At 37.0% G+C, this 15172-nt stretch overlaps 2 protein-coding genes across 7 annotated transcripts in view; one reads left to right on the top strand and one right to left on the bottom strand.

Annotated features, from left to right (window-relative positions):
• traf2b (Tnf receptor-associated factor 2b) overlaps window positions 1-12236 on the bottom strand; it is a 171352-nt gene extending 159116 nt beyond the window's left edge. For 3 of the 5 annotated variants that reach the window (XR_012591743.1, XM_074618563.1, XM_074618562.1), the window contains exon 1: window positions 3083-3269. The gene's annotated coding sequence lies outside the window, so the exon portion shown is untranslated. Of the gene's footprint in view, window positions 1-2694; window positions 2841-3082; window positions 3270-12123 lie in introns of those variants that run through there. The other 2 variants (XM_074618566.1, XM_074618565.1) reach the window with 2 other exon arrangements.
• Window positions 3255-13734, top strand: coq4 (coenzyme Q4 homolog (S. cerevisiae)). Of its 2 annotated transcripts, none has more exons than XM_074618571.1 (7): window positions 3255-3406; window positions 5661-5813; window positions 9088-9184; window positions 9295-9397; window positions 9499-9628; window positions 10865-10958; window positions 12134-13734. In XM_074618571.1, exons 1-7 carry the CDS (start codon window positions 3340-3342, stop codon window positions 12315-12317), a joined length of 828 nt encoding a protein of 275 aa, XP_074474672.1. In that variant the 5' UTR covers window positions 3255-3339; the 3' UTR covers window positions 12318-13734. The 2 variants fall into 2 exon arrangements, with proteins under 2 accessions (XP_074474672.1, XP_074474671.1); XM_074618570.1 differs by having other exon boundaries at window positions 3263-3406; window positions 5658-5813.
• The last annotated feature ends 1438 nt before the right edge of the window (window positions 13735-15172 follow it).

The following is a 15172-nucleotide window of genomic DNA, read 5'->3' as shown; positions in this document are numbered from 1 at the left end:
TCAGATAAGCTGGAAGTATCGCTGTAACTGAACCGGAAGTTCTGCAGTGATGGCGGTAAAATCTAATATCATAGACAGACTAAAAAGCCTATTGTGGAAATAATTTCACCCCCAAAGTCTGCTGCATTAAGTGCAGTAACAAGGTCGTGGAAGAACTACTTTCGCACAAGAAATCTGCAATCTTTCCCGCCTTTACAAATCTTTTAGAAATGTCTGCTCTATGAATGATTAATCTGTCTTTATGATTTATCATTGAAAACTCCCTTACGGGTGGGAAAATGAGTGGGGAGTGTTTTTCCCCATAAACCAGCAGATGTCACCATAGTGACATATTCACACACGCCCACATAAAATACTCCATTGCATATGCACACAGCTGTTTGTTTGCCAGTGATAGCGCCTAATGGATTTAGTGAAACACACAGCTGCAGAACATGGTATGCAATGTGTGTGCATGCAAGTCAACATATTGTATAGTGTCTCTGTCTCTACAAAAGAATATGAGCAGATTGCATGTCATGACATGAAAACATAACCTCTGAAATCGTTCTGCTTGCCTGCAATGGCCTAAAGGTTGCATGATAATAACTAGTTTAGCTGGTTTGAACTGTAGACATAAACAGCTAAACAGCTTTGAGCAGTGGTGTCTCCACCTATAAGTCAATGCAGGTTTTGAAACAAAACACACAAGAAGTTCCTTCTCTGCATTTCCCTAAAATGGGAAAAGGGTAACAAGGCTATCTGTTTACATTACGTGGAGGTAAATGTCATATCTTCAACCCACATGGTTACAAAAGACACTATTTATCTTGCACAACCTGAGAGGGAAAACTTTATGGAAATTATGTGCTACGCAAATGTTAACAGTTGAGGATTTCTCAACTGTGCTGATGTGGCTTAAAAGTTAGGAAACATCTGTACCTACTGAACCCTAGTATTAAAGAACTTAAGCCCTCCCAGACACAGGAAATCTCCATAAACTTCAATGTAGGGATGTGAGATTAAGTGGCTCTGGGATCAAAACTTCATAAAATCAATTATACTAGGCAAATTAAAAATGTTACTGTGACCTACAAATTCATTTCAGTTTTAACACTGAAACCTACAAAACAGGAGCACATCTCATGCTTATCATGAGACTTACATTTCCCCAAGTGAACATATGACCAGTAATGCATTAGCAGCCAGCCATTAGTTATAATAGTAAACATTCGAGCTACAAACAATATAATCTTTCATGAAACATTCATACTTTGTGGCATCTTTTCTATTTCATTCAATAAACATTTAAAACATTTGTGCTAAGATAAGGTTATTGGCTAAATCCCAATTTTTGATTACATTACAAGGAATTTTAACATGTTATCCTTTCTAACAAAATGAAATAATGTTGATACATCATTTTTGTATGAGTTTACATGTCAGCATTTTAAATTAGTACTGTAATAAATTAATCTTAAACTTTGGCCCCATTACATGAAGAATGAAACAGAAATATTGGTTATCTTACAGTGAACTTTCTAGTTTTCAGTTCTCTTCTTCTACCCTAGATTACTTCATGTCAACCTCAGGGAGCACCCCATTTAAGGCGGGAAGTTCCACAATTCACTTCTTAGAAAAGCCTAATACTGCTTATCATTGGAAAGCCACACCATGTTCCCCTGGTATCTTTCTTTGACTGCATGTCACATCACCACTTCCAGTATATGATGACTAATATGTCTTGTAACACAGCAGTAAATCTATTTGTTTTAATTTCATAAGACCATTGTGTTCAGACATGTACAAATAAAACAGAAAGATGATTCAGTAAGTCACAAAACACTGTTGAGTGACGTGGAAAAACAGCCTGTCAGTGAAGAATAAGCCTGAACGTGAATACACCCAAACTCTTGTTTAGTTTACGTGTCCATAGAAACCCTGAGAGGGTTAGCAATTACAAACCCAGTGAAAGCAATCATTAAAACACACCCCACCATCCTGAAAAGACTAAGAAACTGAGCAGAATCTTTTGTACAATGTGGCTGAAAACATCAGAAACTTATGCAACATGAAAGCAGCCAAACACAAGGGTTAGGGATAGGGTTAGGGTCAGTGAAGAATGAGCCTGAATATGAATATACCCAAACTCTTGTTTAGTTTATGTGTCCATAGAAACCCCTGAGAGGGTTAGCAATTACAAACCCAGTGAAAGCAATCATTAAATCAGGCAAAAAAAAAACACTCAACTATCCTGAAAAGACTAACAAACAGAGCAAACTCTTTGTACAATGTGGCTGAAAATATCAGAAACTTATGCAACATGAAAGCAGCCATGCACAAGAACAGATACTACCAAACATTGAAGGCTGAGCTGTGACTAAAGTAAGTAAGTAGTCATACAGTAATCTTTAAGTTACAATTGTGGAAAGTTTGTGAAAGAAATAACACCAATAGCTGCATTCTCAAACAAAACAAATGCCTTGAAAAGTAAAGTACACCCAAGCTAGACTTTCAGGCTCCACAGCCATTTACTCTAGTCACAAACAACTTCCTCTGACTGCTTTTTAAAGCTGGTAGCAGCTGTGTGACTCCAGATAACACTGTCTGCACTGCCATGTTCTTGGTCAGACACTCCTGCCAAGTCTGTATACTCTCTCTCTGTGCACCTCTCTGACAAACTGCACTGAAACCAAACCTGAATATTTTACTCACCGAGTTCGCAAAGTCTGTTCACGCAATCACAAACCAGCCAACCTTTTAGTACTCACCCTCAAGTTACATCCCAACCCACTACTAGACACTCCCTACTCTTCATAAAGGGCTTTGAACTCATAACCTCATGGGTATTTACCCAGGGTTTGTAGGCTACAGACAACACTTATCATTTGTGCTTCTTTGTCTCTCTAAAAACAAAGCAAGGACGCAGCTAAACACTTCATTCACTTATATAGCTCACTTACACAACTTTAGAAAGCTAGCTAGCTACATGCTAAGTCAGGCGGTGTGTGACTAACCCTATCTGCTAATCGGTTTGGCGACTTATCTACTCAGTTGACAAACTTGCTAAGCAAAGCAAGAAACAGTAGTTTAGCTAACTAACCTTGTCGTCTTCACTTTGTCTCTGCCGACGGACAGGAAACTACTCTACTTTGTAGAAGTAGAAGAAGGGCAACTCAACCTTTAGCTGTGTTTACAATTTTTATTTGCTACGTTTGCTTACTTTTTTCAAATACGGCAGCTGGGAAGAGCGGAGTCACTCTCTCTGCGACTGACTTAACCCCGCCCCCTTCACAGGGCTGCCCCGAAGTTAAAAGCTATCAATGCGCATGTGATGACGCATGCGCAGTAGCGTTCACAATGTTTCCAGCCATAGCTAGACCTTTCCACCGCTCTGGTCCACGACTATACGCTCTGATCTCCAAAGGTACGAGTTTCTACAGCTAGATACATGTCCTCGAAGTTATTAAAGGAAGCGAGAAGCTATGGATACTTTTTATATAAGTCCAGCTAACTAGATGTAACTGTTTTAATATACAAATCAATGATTGACGAAGTCTAGTTGGCAGCATAGTTTACCAGAGAGTGCAACAAACAGCAGGTTACACACTCCTCAGCTAACATCCATGTAGTGATCTAATGTCATCTCTAATTATGTTATAGCTTCAAACAATCACTAGCTAGTCAGATACTCTTTGTCTTTCCTGGACAATCAATAGAAAAGTTGCATCAGAATATAGATTTTTGTCCACAATAAGTGGGTGAACAGGTAACCAAAGTAATTAAACATTAACATGTCAGTGATTTATGAATGATATTCATAAACTAAACTGAAAAGAGTAACACTATTTTGTATGAGGGAACAGACCGCTTATTAAGGGTAAGTTCAGTCATTTAATTAGTCATAAATGATGCCTTCACACTCAGATTTTCCCTCAAACATGAGCACAATCTGCCCCAGTCTTGGATATGTGCTGTATACTAGAGCCTGCATTAGTAAATTGCTGGTTTTATCAAAAAGACATTTAAAGGGGACATATTATAAAAAAGTGAGATGTTCATGTTTTTATATTATAAAGCAGACTTAAGTGCTATATAAATACTGTGAAAGTATCGAAACGCTCAATCCACAGAGAAATACACACAGCCCGTATTCAGAAACTCTGCATTTGAAACAAGCTGTCAGGATTTCTGCCAATTTGTGATGTCACAAATATACAATATTTAGACCCTTTACTCAGTATTAAACAAACATTATAAATGTGTCCCAGTTTATTCCTGGTTGCAGTGTATCAACTGACAGGAAGTACACATTGACCCAAGCTGTTGCCTAGCAACGCAATCTTGACGCAATTCTGTTGCAATTCTTTTGAAATGCGCTAAAACAGAGTATTTCAGACAGAGGGTAAATACAGGCATGTTCAGACCGACAGTATGAGGAAAATAAAGTTTTTTTTTAACATTAAAGCATGTAAACATGTTCTAGTAGAAACACAAAATACAAGTATGAACCTGAAAATGAGCATAATATGGGACCTTTAATCTCTGTAGCAGTATGTATGGAGGTAGAGTCTGTTACAGTTTGAGTGACTTACTAACATTTCTGATACACATAGTATTCACACTTACCTGTTGAGAACAAAGCTGAGTGCTTTGGGGTAGGGCTGCAACTAACAACTATTTTCATTAGCAATTCATCTGACAATCATTTTCTTGATTAACAAATATGTTTTATAATTTACCTTCTCTACCTCCCAAAGCCCAAATTGACACATCCAGATGTCTTATTTTGAAAGAGCAACAGTCCAAAAATATTCAGTTTAATATCATAAAAAAACAGCAAATATTATGATTTTGGAAGCTGAAAGGTTTTGCATTTTTGCTTAAAAAAATAATCGACTACCAAAATTAGGGTTGCAACTAACGATTATATTCATTCTTGATTAATCTGTTGATTATTTTCTCGATTAATCGATAAGTTGTTTGGTCTATAAAATGTCAGAAATTGGTGAAAAATGTCAATCAGTGTTTCCCAAAGCCCAAGATGAAACTGTCTTGTTTGTCCACAACTCAAAGATATTCAGTTTACTGTCATAGAGGAGGAGAGTAACCAGAAAATATTCACATTAAAGAAGCTGGAATCAGAATTTTAACTCCTTTTTCTTAAATTACTCAAATCGCTTAATCGATTGTCAAAAAAGTTGTCGAATAGTTGACAACTAATCGATTAATCGTTGCAGCTCTAACCAAAATAGTTGTCAATAAATTGTCTGTCGACTAATCGATTTGTCAGCTAATCATTTCAGCTCTATTTTGGGGTCTTTAATTTGTACATAACAATTGAACATTAAAAAGCAAAACCCATGCTACCATACTATTTATTATGCCAGAAAAGGATTTAGTATGTCCCAACACACAGTACGTATGTTAAATGCATGTCTGCCAAAAATACCAGGATGTCCTACTACATCCTACTACACCAGGATGTCCTTCTACATCCGGTCGCATTTTGCAGTATGCAAGCCATGTCAAATGTTTTTGCTTTGTTATACATCATTATCAATAAGCTGTGTTGTTATTGTTGTCTGAGGGCAATAAAACACGTCAACTAGTGTATTATTACTTTGTCTTGGTCCAGTAGTGTAAATGTATCTAATGCTGCTCCACCTTTGTCTCAGCAGCGTGTGTCCACCAGGTACACAGTAGTAGCAGTGCGTTTACAGACAGAAGCTATGATGGGCTGTATCCTGGACATGTCTACACCACCCCCATCCAGAAAACCCTGCTGGCTGTTGGGTCAGGTGTGGCTGCACTACAAAACCCCTACAGACATGGTGAGACTTCCTTCTTTTTTTAATTGGTAGCAGAGTGGTTAAACCTAGGGCTGTCAATCAATTAAAATAGTTAATCGCGATTAATCGCACACTAATCGCACATTTTTTATCTGTTCAAAATGTACCTTAAAGGGAGATTTGTTGAGTATTTATTTATTTTTATATATATATTTTTTAAACTTTGATATTTATTTTGCATTTCCAGCTCTGGGCTGAACATCATGAGCACAAAATTCAACAAACAATACAACACTTAACAAAAACAATTATCAGGATGAAGTTAAACATGTACAGTATATATTCTCCAACAACACATGCATCATGTTTCATTTAGATGATCAATTTTTCCCAGTTCTTGTCGAAGATATTGCTTTTCATTTTTAGTTGGTACGTCAGTTTTTCCATTGAAAAGATATCACAGACAATCTGTTACATTTTTATATCATTCTTTGTCTGAAATTTCTATATTTAGCTCTGATTCCCATTTGTTTTTTATGTATAGTGTTGAGCTTCCTCCATTCTCCCCTAAGGCTTTGTAGAAGGCTAAGATGACCCAAGATCTGCCCTGGTGATATGAATATATACTATATGAAGATAGTCCCGTATTTGTAGGTATCTAAATAAATCTGGTCTTTCCAGACCAAATTTCACCTTTAAATTCTTGAGAACTCATACATGTCCCATCTTTGAGAATGGTACATAGAGCAGTGATACCTTTTTCTGTCCATTGTTGGAACCTTAGATTATATACCCCTGGTTTAAAGTTCGGATCATATGCAACCCTGTTCAGTACATTTCTTTCACATTCGAGTTTATATTTTCTAATTATTTTATCCCAGATTTCTAGTGTAAATGTTGGAATTGGATCCATTAAATGTGTTATAGTTCCTGTTCGTTCTTTGTTTCCTACCAAAACTGGAATTTGTAGATCCTGAACTTTCATCTCTATATCCTTCCATCTCGCTTCATAATCTGAGGCTAGAGGCCTTAGCTGTGCCACGTAGAAGTATTCTTGTAGGTTTGGTAAGGACAATCCTCCTTTATCTGTTGGGAGTTGGAGTGTTGTACATCTTGTTCTGTTTTTTTTTTTACCATTCCAAATGAACCTTGATATTTGTTTATCCCAGGAGGTGAATTTGTTTTGTGGTATCGTTGTTTGGTAAAGACTGAAATAGATACAGCAACCTTGGTACAATGTTCATCTTAACCACCTGGATTCTAGAGCTGAAGTCTAGAGGGATTTAAGTATTTAATACTGTAAAGGGGAGACTCATGGGTATGCATAGAACCCATTTTCATTCACATATCTTGAGGTCAGAGGTCAAAGGACCCATTTGAAAATGGCAGTTTTTCCTCACCAAAATTCAGCGCAAGTTTGGGGCATTATTTAGCCTCCTTCGTGACAAGCTAGTATGACAGCCCACTACATCCTAAAAAGCGCAACTTGCGTTAATGCGTTAAAGAAATCAGTGGCGTTAAAACTAATTTGTGTTAACGCGTTATTATGGCGTTAACTTTGACAGCCCTAATTAAGACACATACAAATATAACTGCAACAGCCTGATTTGACCTGTATTTCAACAATCAAATCAAAGCAATCTTAAAAAAAAAAAAATAAGCCTTCCCATGAACAGTGAAGTACGGCGGTACATCCCAGTCACAGATGACCAAGGGTATATTCAAATATGGAGATACCTCTCCTGATAGTGGTGCAGTAGAAAACCCCTAACGTCCCTAACTTGGGAAATTCATTAAAAATGAATCATATTTGTTTGACTGATTAGGAGAATCTTTAATACATTGCAGCCTAGTGGAAATTATGAAGTCCATCGCTCCTATTTAATACAAAAATTATAAAACTAATTAAAATATCTTATTCAAATAAAAAAACTAAACTAAGAAGTCTTATCATAAAGTTTACTTAGCAGATGGAGTTTGCTGATGAAGGCCACAACATGTGGCTTTAAGCTCTGAAAAAAACAAGAACAAAAAAACAAGTTAGTGAACGTTGTGATAAGAATATCTCGTCACACTGCTTTTTCAATGTCAAGAATGAACCTTCAAGCTCAAGTCAACAAAACTGCTATGACCTGGATAGGTTATTCTGTTATTTGGTTTGTAAATTGATTGGCTTTGGGAATTATAATATATAATTATAATGTAATTCTGTCAAATAGATCTCTCAGTAAATTCTAACTGAATGCTAAAATGTTTAATTATGACTAGATTACAAGACAAAGACTAGGATGTCTCATGTGTTTCATCATCTATTTCATTTTTCAGTTCAAATGAAACCAACGGGGACTGCACCTTAAGTTTCTTTTCTCATGTACTCATTCTCGATCATTTACTCTCTGGAGATCACGATTACATGCTTCTAAATGTCTGGGAAACAGAAATGAGAATAAATACAAAGCAAGGTCATATGTCAGTGCATTTACCATGACACTTTCAGGGAGGAAGAGAGAACTAACACCTGTCATGTGACATGTGTCATGAGACCTGCAGGTGTTTTTAAACGCCTACACCTGACTCTTAATCCCCAGTATCGGTTGAGACACATGCAAAATACTGTATCCTGTGATTATAATGCCTTTTTTTCATTTGCCCCTTCCTGCCTGGTAAACAGCCAGGCCATTCCGACTCCACACCCCCAGTTTGTAATGCTGACTCTGTTAAATGTTTGTAGTCTCCAAAAACAAACCGAGATAACTCCATTGACATCACCAGACATTTTCTCATACCTGAAAAATCCCCATCAAAGCCACAGAAGACACTGAACAGCTGTTTTCACACGCTGACTAGTACTCCCTGTGATGACTAAACTGATCCTCAAGTCAGGTAGATTTAAGCTATATTACACACTTTATTTAAGACAAACTGCATATTATTAAACTGTAGATTATCAATGTAACACATTTGAGAATCTTTAAGTCGAAAATATACTTTACGTTGGGTTATTACACGGCTTGTTGAATACTCAATTCTGATTGGTCAATCACGGCGTTCTGAGGTCTGTTATTTCTTTATAGCAGAACGTTGCTATGTATAACAGACCGTTGCTATGGACGCAGTTCTGATGTCGGACTCTGGCGGATAACTTTTGTATCAAATTATTGATTTCTTAAGTAAGTAGCCGACTCTAGACTCTAGACTCTAGTGCAATAAATATCGAATCACCACCCAAGTATCGTGATAGTATAGAATCGGGAGATAGGTGTATCGTCCCAGCCCTATTGTTGTGAAATAAAAATGCATGAAACTCTTCCTACAGACATGGTTGCAGTCCTCGGGGAGACGACAGGACACCTGGCGTTGATAAATCTCAGGAACAAGATGAGAAACGATCCTGAAGGCTACACGATCCTAACGTGAGTCATTGTAACACCATCTAGTAACTTTTTTAATTTTTACTTTTAAATTTTCTCTACCATGAATGAATCTTGATTTAGTCCTACTTGTTAATGGCTGGTTACTACAGAGAGAGGCCCAGGATCCGGCTGTCTACACTTGATCTGAGAGAGATGGCCTCTCTGCCCGATGGCTCTTTTGGGAGAGAATACCTCCGTTTCCTGGAGGACAATGTGAGTGTTCATGTTAAGACTGATTACATTTCCTCAGAATTCCATTCTTCTAAGTTTCTGTTTCGTCTTTACTCACGCATTCACTTTCCTGTTCTCCTAAGGACGTGACTCCCGACTCAAGGGCAGACGTGAAGTTTGTGGATGACGAGGAGCTGGCTTACGTCATGCAGAGATACAGAGAGGTCCATGATTTGCTCCACACTTTACTGGGCATGCCCACCAACATGCTGGGTGAGTCCGGCTTCACGAATGGAAAGTGAAAATGGTACCCAGATAAGATCATTACATTCCAGACCATCCCCATCCTGCACAAATCTGTCATCCATTCATTTATAGGAGCTTAGGAATGGAGCAGGATATGTTGGAGATAACAGACAAACTGTTATAAAAGCACTGCCTACTGACCAAATCGGAGCTAGGTGCGCTGATCGTAAAATAATATTACACAAACATGAAGAAGTTAAACACATAATCCAGTCTAAAAGCAACACAGTTTAATGGTGTAGGTGATAAGATCTGAAAGTAAGCCTGTTTACAGCTTTGAAGTATATTTTTATATTTATTTTTTTATTTGCTCTCAAGTCTGTTTCACACCGCCGGAGTTGGGGACGCAGCTGAAAGAAGGTTAAATTGTCATACACGCCACAGCTTCCCAAAAGGGTATAGGCAAATTAAGTTTCTTCTCTTCTATTCTATAAGCATCATATTAATTTAACGGAATACACAAAGTAATTATAGCCATATCTACTTGTGCTCTAGTGATATTATAAGCCTGTTTATTTACGCATTCGCACATCTGCAATTTTCTCTTTTGCCAGCTGTCCTTCCTGGATTTGGCAGCTTCAACTCTGTTACTTTTAGTCTGGATTATGTATTTAACTTCTTCATATATTTGTCAATATTAAGCCGCTCTGCTGACAGTAGAGTTGTCCATGTTTGTGATTGGTCATATGCTGTAAACACCGCCCCTTTCATGGGAACGGGTTCATAGCCAGATTGAGAAACCCTGGGTTGATTTACCGAGTTGATAACCAGCGTGGTAGGACCACTTAGCGGGATATCGGTTGTTAGGGTTAGTGAAGCCAGATAATGAGAAGATACCCTGGGTATGTTGAACTCACTTCGTAGTACAGGCCTCTGGAGCCACACGTTCGACTGCTGGCAGAACAATTAAATTCTCACCAGAACTTAATTGTGTCTCTTCCATGTTTTCCTTTCCATCTGCCTTTACACATTCCCTGCTTTTCAAACCCCTTTTCTCTACATTATTGATGTGAACTTTCTGTTTTGCCGACCATATTAGTTCTATTTCACAATAAACTTCTTGAATAAAGAGGAAAAACTTATGCTTAGTAGTAGGGTTTCACTGTTGGTTTCGACATAATTAACCGTCGACTTCCTTCCAGTTTTCTCTACTCCTTTTAACCGGATATTTCTTAATTTTATGCCCCTTCTTGCTGCTTTCAGGGGAAGTGGCAGTGAAATGGTTCGAAGCTGCTCAGACTGGGCTTCCCATGTGTGTTCTTGGAGCTTTGTTGGGGCCCCTTCGGCTGAATGCAAGGTACAATACCAGTGTTTTGACCAGAGTTTAAACTACAGCACAGTACTCCTGGGCCACAGAGACCGTGGTAGTCCGTTACAGTTTGAGTCACTCACTAACATTTCTGATACACATAGTATTCACACTCGCAGCAAGTGTTTGGGTAGGGCTGCAACTAACGACTATTTTCATTAGCGATTAATCTGCATATTATTTTCTTGAATAACCGATTGTTTTATAAGAATTTGTAAAGAATGACCATCTCAATCTCCCAAAGCCCAAATTGACGCATCCAGATGTCTTGTTTTGTCTGAGCAACAGTCCAAAATCCAAAAATATTCAGTTTAATATCATAAAAAAACAAAAACCAGCAAACATTATGATATGATGTTTTGCATTTTTGCTCCAAAAATTATTTAAAAATAATCGATTACCAAAATTAGTGCTGCAACTAACGATTATTTTCATTGTTGATTGATCTGTTGATTAATTTCTCGATTAATCGATTAGTTGTCTGAAATGTCTGAAAATGGCGAAAAATGGAAAATCAGTGTTTCCCAAAGCCCAAGATGATGTCCTTAAATGTTTTGTTTTGTCCACAACTTAAAGATATTCAGTTTCCTGTCATAGAGGAGTAAAGAAACTAGAAAATATTCACATTTAAGAAGCTGGAATCAGAATTTTAACTCCTTTTTACTTAAATTACTCAAACTAATCGCTTATCAAAATAGTCGTCAATTAATTTAATAGTTGACAACTAATTGATTAATCGTTGCAGCTCTAACCAAAATAGTTGGCAATAAATCGTCTAATTGATTAGTAAGCTAATCATTTCAGCTCTACTTAGGGGTCTTTAATTTGTACATAACAATTGATCATTAAAAAGCAAAACCCCGACTCTGACAACGCGACCTGCTAAATTTTGTATCAGAATTCTGAATATGTTGTAAACATTAAGTTTTTGTCTGGCTCTAGTGTGACATACCACAGAGAGATAAGAGGAAACATGTCTACTGTATATCATTGTTACCATTACAATGAACAAATGATTGTAAACCGTCTCTTTACCTGTAAATTATTAGTCCTTCCTCATTCACTAACAACTTCCTTTTGGGAAACTTGTTTATCAGGAAAAAAAATGATCTTCCTTGTTGTAACACGCTAAACTTTTCCTCTCTTGCATCACCTTCTCGTAGCCGCTTACAGTCGCTGTTCACATCCTTGGGCCCCTGGGCTCTGCAGAATGGTAGTCGGGCCCGCTGCGTCCTCAGCATCTTCTACGAGAGACGATGGGCGCAGAGCATCGAAGACCTCCGACAAGAGCTCAACATAGACCCTCCTCCCGTCATACTCAGTGCTACCAGCAAGAAGAACACCTGAGAACGACAAAAAGAAGATGAATGATTCAGGAATCTCCGGGGAAAATACTTTTAATAGCGGGAAAAAACTGAAATAATTCAAGTGTTATCCTTTTGTGGAAGGATGTCGAGGTAATTTCACAATTACCAAACCTTGGCGTGTCAAGTTTGACTTTAAATTGTGAATAATTTTGAAAGAAATAATTTCAGCTGTTGGAACAGTTACGTTTTTATGCTCTTCTGATGCTGCTAGACGCATAGTTCATGTTCAGTCGCCATCTTTAATAGCGGAAATAACAGAAACAATTGAAGTGTTTTCCTGTGGGGAAGGGAGTTAACTACTGAGGAAATTTCACAATTGCCAAACTTAGGCTTGTCAACCGTTACTTTGAACTGTGAATCATTTTGAGTGAAGTAATTTGCTCTTCTGACGCTGGTAGACTCAGTTCAACAGGTCATGTTCAGTCGCTATCTGTTGTTGAGAAACTGTGTATTTGTATCAAGAATAAAAAATAAAACAAATACAATAAGTCTTTATTTAGGGGCTGCAAAATTTTGAAAAAATATCTAGTTGTGATTATTTTGACTGGTATTGCAATATGATTTGAGATATTGGAGGGAATGATCATTTTTACATCATTATTCTCATTTTCATTGAAAAACATTTTAAAATGATTATAGTGTGATTTGTTTTGCGTGGATCTGTAGCAAACAGGGTTTTCTTAAGCCAGTAGAATATGATGTGTAGGCCAGGACATCTTTGCAGCACCGCAATAATTAATTTAAAATGGTATTTTACTTTTAACAAATATTGCGCCTCTTCCGATTTGAAAATTGTAGCAGGCCATATTGCGATTTCGATCAAATTTCCATTAATTGTGCAATCCTGTCTTATTGTCCACCAGGGTGGAAACTTGTCTTCGGCTCACCAAACACAGGAAACGACAACATGAAAACAGTAGAGCTGTCAAAGTTAAAGCAATTCGTATTAACGCCACTAATTTCTTTAACGCATTAAAGCAACTTGCAATTTTTGGGGTTGTAGCGGCTCAGTTTTAAAGCTAGACTGATACTGGCATCATATGAAACTAGAAAACCTGAGAAATCCATTGGTATGGCCATTTTCAAAGGGGTCCCTTGACCTCTGACCTCCAAATATGTGAATGAAAATGGGTTCTATAGGACGCCACGAGTCTCCCCTTTACAGACATGCCCACTTTATGATAATCACATTCAGTTTTGTGCAAGTCATAGTCAAGTCAGCACACTGACACACTGACAGCTGTTGTTGCTTGTTTGGCTTGATTTTACCATGTTACGATGTGAGCATATGTTTTATGCTAAAGGCAGTCCCTGTGAGGGTTTCTGGACAATATTTGTCATTGTTTTGTGTCGGTAATTGATTTCCAATAATAAATACATACATACATTTGCATAAAGCAGCATATTTGTCCACTCCCATGTTGATAAGAGTATTAAAAACTTGACACATCTCCCTTTAAGGTACATTTTGAACAGTTAAAACATGTGATTAATTAGCAATTAAATATTTTAATCGATTGACAGCACTAAAAAACAGACAAGCAGTTCACAAGCAGAGGTCATATTACACATTAAAACAGTTAATGTCTGTGTCTGTGTCTTAGATCTACTCAGACACTTAGCTGAGTTAAGAATATTGATGGCACTTGGGATGAAGGACTTGTTAAACACATTTTTAGTTGCCAGAGGATAAAAAATTAATTATGTGTATTATTAAATACATACCTATATATTGGTGTCAGCTTTGAAAAGTATTATTGATATCGGTCCAATATAATGTTTAATGCTAATATTTGGCCTGTAGTTAAATATTGTATTGGTATAATATAATATTGGTATTTTTGTGACTGTTTTTCTAAGTTAAAGCCGCTGTCAGATTATTGAGAATTAGTATCATGGGCGTCTTTATTGGTTGGAAAGGAGCAGATGTTAGCTTTAAAAAAAAAAAATAACATCGGTGCAGCTGCTCCCATTTCATCACTTACTGAATAAATAATGTCTCTCCCTTTTACAGTAATAATGACGATAACAGGAAGCCAAGTTTGTACTGTTTGACAGGTGTATGAGGATCCGGTGTCAAAAATACCCTTTCATTTTTCTAGTTAAGAGCATTTACCTAGTAAGAACCAAAGGTTATTTTTAAATGTATAACTTAAGTGTTACTTTCACAGCTCCGAAGACAGGAAGAGAACCTTTCCGTTAAACGCTGTCACATATTATATTTAGTTTAGTGTCGCTGTGCAAATTTATAGCTCCCCATTTTGCTTGACAGGTTAAGCCATAATTTTACATACATTGCACGGTTACATGTAAAGTATTAACCCCTATGAAGATTATTGACTCTTTTAGGGCTAGCTGAATCATGGTATATGTAACTTCAAATTTCATTTGTATCGTCAGTTCAGCCAGTTAAAATGCTAATCAAATTTTAAGTAACATATACCAGGATTCAGCTAGCCCTAAAAGAGTCAATAATCTTATTACTGGTAATATAAATTCCATGTAAATGAAACTGATATAATTGAAATTGAAAGAAAATTTCAAAACAAAAGATCAACTAATATAAATGCTATTGACGTGGTAATGATTAAAGTCATTCATTCTATTATAGGACCTCTGACCTATAAATCCTATCAGTCTTTTCAAGGAGGTGTTTTTCCTCACAATATGAAAACAGCAAATGTAATACCATTATATAAAAATGGAGATGAGCATTACATGGACAATTATAGACCAGTATCCCTTCTTCCTCAAGTTTCAAATATATTAGAGAAATTATTTGTGAAACAGTTGGATCTCTTCATTGGAAAATATTAATTAATAAGTGAACAACAG

This window comes from Sebastes fasciatus, chromosome 19 (genome assembly GCF_043250625.1).
Source record: "Sebastes fasciatus isolate fSebFas1 chromosome 19, fSebFas1.pri, whole genome shotgun sequence".
In the NCBI taxonomy this organism is placed as follows: domain Eukaryota; kingdom Metazoa; phylum Chordata; class Actinopteri; order Perciformes; family Sebastidae; genus Sebastes; species Sebastes fasciatus.
Note: the sequence above shows the minus strand (reverse complement) of the source record. Positions and strands in the feature narration are given on the sequence as shown.

Excerpts from the sequence above, each read along its gene's own strand:
- coq4 (XM_074618570.1), top strand. The coding sequence starts at position 3,340 with ATGTTTCCAGCCATAGCTAGACCTTTCCACCGCTCTGGTCCACGACTA. Across the intron at positions 3,407-5,657 it reads ATACGCTCTGATCTCCAAAG|CAGCGTGTGTCCACCAGGTA; the intron begins GTACGAGTTTCT and ends CCTTTGTCTCAG. Across the intron at positions 9,398-9,498 it reads TCCGTTTCCTGGAGGACAAT|GACGTGACTCCCGACTCAAG; the intron begins GTGAGTGTTCAT and ends TGTTCTCCTAAG.